At 60.8% G+C, this 8,821-nt stretch overlaps 1 protein-coding gene across 1 annotated transcript; it reads left to right on the top strand.

Moving 5' to 3' along the window:
• The first annotated feature begins 1,361 nt into the window (after window positions 1–1,361).
• Window positions 1,362–7,483, top strand: TARBP2 (TARBP2 subunit of RISC loading complex). The gene is made up of 9 exons (XM_065659659.1): window positions 1,362–1,458; window positions 1,972–2,153; window positions 2,713–2,818; window positions 3,182–3,253; window positions 3,380–3,452; window positions 5,206–5,323; window positions 5,439–5,566; window positions 6,037–6,226; window positions 6,774–7,483. Exons 1-9 carry the CDS (start codon window positions 1,406–1,408, stop codon window positions 6,929–6,931), a joined length of 1,080 nt encoding a protein of 359 aa, XP_065515731.1. The 5' UTR covers window positions 1,362–1,405; the 3' UTR covers window positions 6,932–7,483.
• The last annotated feature ends 1,338 nt before the right edge of the window (window positions 7,484–8,821 follow it).

Raw genomic sequence — 8,821 nt, 5'->3', positions numbered from 1 at the left:
GGACCCCTATAATGGAACCGGCACCAGCACCCCTATACTGGAACCAAGACCCCTATACTGGAACCAGGACCCCTATACTGGCACTGGGACTGGGAACCCACCTTGCACCAGGACCCCTAAATGGGCACCAGCACCCCTGTACAAGCATTGGGACCCCAATATGGGCATCAGAACCCTTATACTGGCACCAGGACCCCTATACTGGCACTGGGACTGGGGACCTACCAGGACGAGGATCAGGACCCCTATACAAGCACCAGCACCCCTATACTGGCACTGGGAACACACCTGCACCGGGACCCCTGTAACAGCATGGGAACCCCTGTAATGGCAGCAGCACCAGCACTAGCAACCCAAAGGGCACCAGGACCCCTATACTGGCACCAGCACTGGGACTGGGACCCCAACTGGGATCAGGACTCCCCTGTGGCTTTGCCCCTTCCAAACCGGGCCTGGTACCCCCAGCACTGGGACCAGGATCAGGATCCACCCAATGGCCCCCAGTGGCCCAACATGAGGGAGCCAGTGAGATCCCAGTGCTCCCCGTATGGATGTCCCTTTGCCCCCACTGCTCACAGTCCATTCCTGGTGCTCCCAGTACGGGTGTCCTCTCCACTGGGTTTCCAGTCTATTCCCAGGGCTCCCAATAGGTGTGTTCCTCTATCCTCACTCCTCCCAGTCTAATCTTAATGCTCCCAGTACGTGTGTCCCTATATCCCCACTGCTCCCAGTCCATTCCTAGTGCTTCCAGTATGGGTGTCCCTCAGTCCCCACAGATCCCAATCTATTCACAGTGCTCCCAGTATGAGAGTCCCTTTGTCCACATTGCTCCCAGTTTGACCCCACTGTTCTGTCTATGGGTGCGATTCTATTTCCAGTGATCCCAGTTTGCTTCCAGTGCTCCCAACCCAGGCACCCTTGCTCCCAGAGCTCCCAGTCTCACTGTCCCTGGCCCAGTGCTCCCAGTCTGTCCCCATCCATCAACCCCTCTTGGACCCTGTCGATCCCAGTCCCACCCTCTTGTCCCCATCCATTGACCCCCGCCCATCCGTGTCCCATCCACCAGCCTGTCCCCATCCTTATCCCTATCCCACCCCACGTGTCCATCCCGATCCATCCCTATCCCACCCACGTGTCCATTCCTATCCCACTCCATCTCCATCGCGCAGCCCCCGCATCACGTGCCCCTTTCCCCTCCGTCCCCGCCTTCCCCGCGCAGGGCATTGTGGGAAGCGTAGTCCCGGGGGAGCGGCCCCGCCCCTGATGCAGCCCCTCCTCCCCTCCGGCAGGGACCACATTTCCCACAAGCCCCCGCGGGGCAGCGCCGCTTCCCAGGGTGCTCCGCGCTCGGGGCGCGGCGGGGCGCCCCCTGGCGGCGCGGGCGGCGGCACGGAGCGCGGCGGGGATGAGCGAGGAGGGGGCGGGCGGCGGGGCCAGGAGGAGCGGCGGCTTCCCCAGGTACCGGCCCCCCACCGGGAGGCACCCCCCCATCGGGATGCAGCCCCCCCCATCGGGACACTCCCCCCCGGACCGGGATAGAGCCCCGGGATACCCCCCCCGACACCGGGACACGGCCCCGGTACCGGGATAGAGCCCCCGGAAACCCCTTCCCGACACCGGGGGGGGTACATTGGGGTACACCGGGACGCAGCGCCGAGCCCCGGGTACACCCGTGGGGCGCCCACCCCGAAACCGGGATCCTCTGCGCACACGGAACCCCCCGGGACAACCCCTGGGATACCGGGATACGGCCCCCAACACGGGGGCACACCCGGGCCCCCCCCGCCGGGACCGGCGTCCCCCCGGGTACCACTTACCCCGGGATGCACACACAGAGCAGGGCAGCCCCAGGGTCCCCTTGTGCATGGCAGTGCCCCCCCGTCCCCACACCGTCGGTGATGCCCCCCTGTGCCCACGCTCTCGGTGATGCCCCCCTGTGCCCACGCTCTCGGTGATGCCGCGCTGGTCCAGCCCTGTCCCCAGCCTGGAGCAGATGCTGGCCGCCAATCCCGGGAAGACGCCCATCAGCCTCCTGCAGGAATATGGCACGCGCATAGGGAAGACCCCGGGCTACGACCTGCTGAAGGCCGAGGGCCAGGCCCACCAGCCCAACTTCACCTTCCGTGTCACCGTGGGGGACATCAGCTGCACCGGTGGGTACCAGCACCCCCACAGTCCCACTTCCGCCCTGTGTCCATCCCGATCCCACCGGCACTGGAGGGGATCCCGGGGGGTCCCACTTGGTTGGGATGCAGGGAGAGGGCAGGGAGGACACGGTGGGGATGTCCTGGTGGGAGATATCCCATTGGGAGCCCTGAGGGATGGGCTGGGGTCCTGGTGCTTGGAATGCTCCATTGGGAGCCCCAAAAGTGGGTTGTGTTGGGGGGATCGTCTGGGATCCCCATGCTTGGGGTGCTCAGGGATCCATTGGGAGCCCCAGGAGTGGGTTGGGGAAGGGGGGTCACCAAGGATCCCCATGCTTGGGGTGCTCAGGGATCCATTGGGAGCCCCAAACTTGGGTTGAGGTGGGGGGGGTCATCTGGGTTCCCCATGCTTGGGATGCTCAGGGATCCATTGGGACCCCAGCAAGTGGGTTGGGGATGAAGGGATCACCTGGGATCTGGGCGTTCCAAGGGACCTGGGGGTCAATGAGGGCCCTGGGGGGACCCTGGGTGTTGCCCCCCCTCCCAGCTCACCCAATGGGTGCCCCAGGGCAGGGACCCAGTAAGAAGGCGGCGAAGCACAAAGCGGCCGAGGTGGCCCTGAAGCTGCTCAAAGGGGGGGACATGCTGGAGGCCACCCCCCCCGAGGAGCCCAGGTGAGGGGGGGGGACCCCAGGGTGCTGGGGGGGTCATGGGTGGGGGTCAGGGTGCAGCATGGGATGGGGTTGGAGGGAGCTGGGGGGGGATTTGGGGTGCTGAGGGGGGTACCCAGGGTGATGGGGGTACCCAGGTCCAGTGGTCTTGGGGGGGTGAGAGCATCCAGGGGGGTTTGGGGGTACCCAGGGTGATGGGGGATGCAGGGGATTGAACATCCCAAGGGATCTGGGAGCTCAGTTGGGTTTGGGAAATCCCATGGGAATTGGGGGTGCTGGGGGGGGATGTGGGTGTCCCATGGGAATTGGGGGGGCTGGGGGGGGTTTGGGGGGGTCAGTGTTAACCTCTCCCCTTCTCTCCCCAAGCTCTCCTTCCCCCCCAGAGCCCCCAGCTGAGGTGCCCCCCCCGGCCCCCACTGTGCGCCCCCCCTCCCCCAGGTAATGGGTGGGGGGCACCCAACGTGTGTCCCCCCCAACCCCTGCCCCCCCAATACCTCAATGGGGGGGTCCTGGTGTGCCCTGGGGCCCGCCCCCCCTCACTCTGTGCCCATCTCCCCCCCCCAGGGGCACCCCCCTGGAAATGAAGAGCCCCGTGGCCCCCCCCCAGGCCGAGTGCAACCCCGTGGGGGCCCTGCAGGTGGGTGACACCATAGGGGGGCAGAGGGGACATGGACCCCACCCATGGGACAGTTATCCCTCTTTGGGAATGGTTATCCCTGTTTTGAGCATGGTTATCCCTGTTTTGGGAATGGTTATCCCTGTTTCGGGGATAGTTATCCCTGTTTGGGGATAGTTATCCCTGTTTTGGAATGGTTATCCCTGTTTTGAGGGTGGTTATCCCTGTTTTGAGGGTGGTTATCCCTGTTTTGGGGGTGGTTATCCCTGTTTTAGGAATGGTTATCCCTGTTTTGGGAATGGTTATCCCTGTTTTGAGGATGGTTATCCCTGTTTCGGGAATGGTTATCCCTGTTTTGAGCATGGTTATCCCTGTTTTGGGAATGGTTATCCCTGTTTCGGGGATGGTTGTCCCTGTTTTGGGAATGGATATCCCTGTTTTGAGGATTGTTATCTGTTTCGGGGATGGTTATCCCTGTTTTGGGAATGGTTATCCCTGTTTTGAGGATGGTTATCTCTGTTTCAGGGATGGTTATCCCTGTTTTGAGGATGGTTATCCCTGTTTTGGGAATGGTTATCCCTGTTTTGAGGATGGTTATCTCTCTTTCGGGGATGGTTATCCCTGTTTTGGGAATGGTTATCCCTGTTTTGGGGCAGTTATCCCTGTTCTGGGGACAGTTATCCCTGTTGTGGGGTGGTTATCCCTCTTTTGGGAATGGTTATCCCTGTTTTGTTTGGGGCAGTGGACCTGTTTTGAGGACAGTTCTATTTTGGGGATGTGTATGCCATGGACCCCATTTTGGTGGGAGTTATCCCTCTCTCAGGAACTCTTATCCCTGTTTTCGGACATTTCTGCGCAGTTTGGGGATGGTTCTCTCTGGTTGGGGCCAGTTACTTCTATTTTGGGGATATTTATCCCATTTTGGTGTCATTTATCCCCATTTTGGGGTGTTTATCCCCATTTTGGTGTCAGTTTTCCTCATCTGGGCTGTTATCCCCATTTTTGTGACGGAGACCCATTTTGGGGACAGTTATCCCAATTTTGGTGTCATTTATTCCCATTTTAGGACCAGTTATGCCCATTTTGGTGTCAATTATCCCCATTTGGGAGGTGGTTATCCCTATTTTGGTGAGGGGGGACCCATTTTGGTGTCAATTATCCCTGTTTTGGTGAGGTTTATCTCCATTTGGGGTCAGTTATCCCCATTTTGGTGTCAGTTATCCCCATTTTGGTATAATTTATCCCCATTTTGATGTCACTTAGCCCCGTTTTGGGGCTGTTTATCCCCATTTTGGTATCATCTCCATTTTGGTGTCATTTAGCCCCATTTTGGGGCTGTTTATTCCCATTTTGATGTCATCCCCATTTTGGGGCTGTTTATCCCTGTTTTGGTGTCATTTATCCCCATTTGGGTGTCATTTTTCCCCATTTTATATCATTTATCCCAATTTTGGTGTCATTTATCCCCATTTTGATGTAATTTATCCCCATTTTGATGTCATTTTTCCCCATTTTGATGTCATTTATCCCCATTTTGGTATCATTTATCCTCATTTTGATGTCATTTATCCCCATTTTGATGTAATTTTTCCCCATTTTGATGTCATTTTTCCCCATTTTTGTGTCATTTATCCCCATTTTGGTATCACTTATCCCCATTTGGGTGTCCTTTATCCCCAGTTGGGTGTCCTTTATCCCCACCCCAGTGCTGTTTACCCCCCCTGCGGGTGGCCCGGGACCCCTCTGACCCCCTCCCTGCGCCATGGCCCCGCAGGAGCTGGTGGTGCAGAAGGGCTGGCGCCTGCCCGAGTACACGGTGACGCAGGAGTCGGGCCCGGCGCATCGCAAGGAGTTCACCATGACCTGCCGCGTGGAGCGCTTCGTGGAGATCGGTGGGGCTATGGGGGGGCTAGGGGGGCTATAGACCCCCTCATGTCCCCATCACTGCTGGGGGGGCACAGAGCAGGCAATGGGCTCACCCCCATCCCTGTCCCCCCTGCCCTGCAGGCAGTGGTACCTCCAAGAAGCTGGCCAAGCGCAACGCGGCCGCCAAGATGCTGGTTCGGATCCACAACGTGCCCATGGAGCAGCGGGAGGGCAGCGAGGCCGAGGTGGAGGAGGATCAGTTCTCCATGGTAATGCCGGAGCATCCCAAGGGATAACGGGGGATGCAGGCACCAAGAGCATCCCAAAGGATAACGGGGGGATGCAGGCACCAAGAGCATCCCAAGGGATAACGGGGGGATGCAGGCACCACGAGCATCCTAAGGGATAACAGGGGGATGCAGGCACCCAGAGCATCCTGGGGGATAACGGGGGGATGCAGGCACCCAGAGCATCCTGAGGGATAACGGGGGGATGCAGGCACCCAGAGCATCCTGAGGGATAACGGGGGGATGCAGGCACCCAGAGCATCCTGAGGGGATAACAGGGGGATGCAGGCACCCAGAGCATCCTGAGGGGATAACGGGGGGATGCCGGCACCCAGAGCATCCTCAGGAGTTAATGGGGACATGGGCACCCTATGCGGGTGTATGGAGGGTCCCTGAGCTCCCATCTCCCCATGGGGTGCTGGGGGGTCCCCATTCACCCCATGCCCCCCCAGGGGTGCCCCCGGCTGGAGGGGCTGCGGGGCCGGGCCCCCGGCTGCACCTGGGATTCGCTGCGGAACTCGGTGGGTGAGAAGATGCTTCAGCTGCGGAGCCACCCCCTGGCACCCATGGGTGCGGGCGCCTGCGCCCTGCTGCAGGAGCTCTCCGAGGAGCAGAGCTTCGCCATCAGCTACCTCGACATCGGTGAGCACTGCGCGCCCTATGGGTGCCTCTGGGTGTGGGAGGGACCCATGGGCACCCATGGGCTCAGGGTTTGGGCACCCATGGGTGCATGAGCCCCCCATGGGCACCCATGGCCACCATGACCTCTAGGGTTTGGGTACCCATGGTTGCCATAGCCCATGGGCACCATGAGCCCCCCATGCGCTTAGGGTTTGGGCACTTATGAGTGCCCCAGCCTATGGACACCCACGAGTCTTCAATGGGCACCCATGAGCTCAGGGTTTGGGCACCCATGGGTGCATGAGCCCCACATGGACACCCATGATGCCCCCATGGACACCCATTGACACCCATGTGCTTAGGGTTTGGGCACCTATGGGGTACCCCAGCCCATGGACACCCATGAGCCCCCCATGGGCTGTGGCACCTTTGATGCTACATGGACCATGTGGCACCCATGGCCATGGGTGTCCGTGTGCTCAGCATTGGGGCACCCATGGGTGCAGCCTGGCCTTGGGCAGGGGTGTGTGAGGCTTGGGGGTCACTGACCTGTCCCTGTCCCCCCCAGACGCTCTGAGCCTCAGCGGCCTGCACCAGTGCCTGGTAGAGCTCTCGACCCAACCGGCCACTGTGTGCCATGGGGCGGCCCCTTCCCGTGCCGGTGCCCGCGCCCAGGCTGCCCGCAACGCGCTGCAGTACCTGCGGGTGATGGCCGGGGGCAAGTGACCCATGGGCACCCCATGGACACACGGACAGACCCATGGATGGACCCACAGACACAGGGACACATGGACACACAGATGGACCCATGGACTGCAGTACCTGCGGGTCACGGCCAGGGGCAAGTGACCCCCATGGGCACCCCGTGGACCCACGGATGGACGGACAGACCCACAGACCCATGGACATGCAAACCTATGGACAGACCCACGGACACATGGACGGCCCCGCGGACAACGTGCTGCAGTACCTGCATGTCATAGAGGGGGGCAAGTGGCACCCCCAACCCTGACCTATGGATGGACACAGGCAGACCCATGGACCCACGGACAGACCCACACACGGGCACACAGACCATGGACCGACCCACACATGGACCCATGGACAGACCCCCGGCCTCCAGCTAGTGGACCCAGCTGCACCCACGGCCACCCAGGTGGCCACCCAGCCCCATGGACAGACGCCCTGGTGCCCAGTGTGGGGACCTGGCCCTGCTGATGCTGCACATGGAGCCTGGACAGAGCTGGGGCTCTGGGAATAAAGCTGGGGGGGGGTGAACTCCTGGCTTGTGTCTTCCTGGGGGGGGCACTGGGGGCTGTGGTTGGGCCAGGCTGGGGCAGGTCCCTGCCAGGGTCCAGGGATGGGGCAGCCCCAGCTCCTCTGGGCACCCTGTGCCAGCGCCTCAGCACCCTCCCAGGGAAGAGCTTCTGCCTAAGAGCTCAGCTCAGTCTCCCCTCGGGCAGGTTCAAGCCATTCCCCTTGGCCTGTCCCTACAGGCCCTTGTCCCAAGCCCCTCTCCAGGTTCCCTGCAGCCCCTTTAGGCGCTGGAGCTGCTCTCAGGTCTCCCCTTCAGGAGCCTTCTCTTCTTGCTGATAAGGGAGAAGGGAGGGGAGAGCCCAGACACGGAGCTTGCTCCCGGCACCGGTCTCGCCCGTCGCTGTGCCGGGGTTATCTCCCGCAGCAAACACGGGTGTTGCCACTGATTCTGTGGGGCAGGTTCCTCCTGAGCCCTTGTGTGGGGCTGATAAAGCTCCCCCAGGGCACAGGCCCCAGGGATGGGGCACAACAAGGGGGATGAGGAGCACCCGGAGGGTGCTCATGGATCCCAGCTGTGGGGCTGTGCCGCTGAAACGCATCCATGGTTGCCATAGCAATGTCCCCACACGCACCTTATGGAGACCAGGGCAGGGACCAGCTTTGGGGGTCTCCATCACAATTGGGCATCCCAGGATCCCTAAATGCTGCCCACAGAGAAGGGCCCCGCAGCCCAGCACGTCCTAAGGTCCCCAGGAGCCAACCCAACCCAACTTGAACCAACCCAACCCAACCTAAACCAGCCTAAACCAACCCAACCCAACCTAAACCAACCCAACCCAACCTAAACCAGCCTAAACCAAACCAACCCAACCCACCCTAAACCAACCCAACCTAAACCAACCCAAACCAACCCAATCCAACCCCACACAAACCAACCCAACCCAAACCAACCCAACCCCACCCCACACAAACCAACACAACCCAAACCAACCCAACCCAACCCAACCTAAACCAACCCAACCCAATCCAACCCAACCCATCCCAACTCAACCCAACCTAAACCAATCCAACCCAAACCCCCTCCACCACCCCCCAGGAGCAGCAGTGACCAGTGCACAGGTTTTGGGTCCCTGGCACTTGCCTATAGGAGCTCTGGTGTCTTTGCACCAAACCGTTGAGCAGCAGCACCCAAAGGTCGCCTTTGGATGTTGTGTGAGAGCAGAAGCCTCCTGTGACACAGAGCAGGGCCTGGGGCCGTGCAGCAGCACCAGAACTGATGCTTGTGCCCCTGGAGGCCATGAGGAGCCAGAAACAAGTCAGAGGAGGATGCTCAGGGGCTGGAGCAGCTCCCATAGGAGC

The sequence above is a fragment of the Lathamus discolor genome, chromosome 23, assembly GCF_037157495.1.
Source record: "Lathamus discolor isolate bLatDis1 chromosome 23, bLatDis1.hap1, whole genome shotgun sequence".
NCBI classification, from domain to species: domain Eukaryota; kingdom Metazoa; phylum Chordata; class Aves; order Psittaciformes; family Psittacidae; genus Lathamus; species Lathamus discolor.
The sequence above is the reverse complement of the archived record's forward strand: the minus strand, read 5'-3'. Positions and strand labels throughout refer to the sequence as shown.

Coding starts and splice junctions, on each gene's coding strand:
- TARBP2 (XM_065659659.1), top strand. CDS start 1,406: ATGAGCGAGGAGGGGGCGGGCGGCGGGGCCAGGAGGAGCGGCGGCTTC. Junction 2,154..2,712: donor GGGGGACATCAGCTGCACCG/GTGGGTACCAGC, acceptor TGGGTGCCCCAG/GGCAGGGACCCAGTAAGAAG. Junction 3,453..5,205: donor ACCCCGTGGGGGCCCTGCAG/GTGGGTGACACC, acceptor ATGGCCCCGCAG/GAGCTGGTGGTGCAGAAGGG.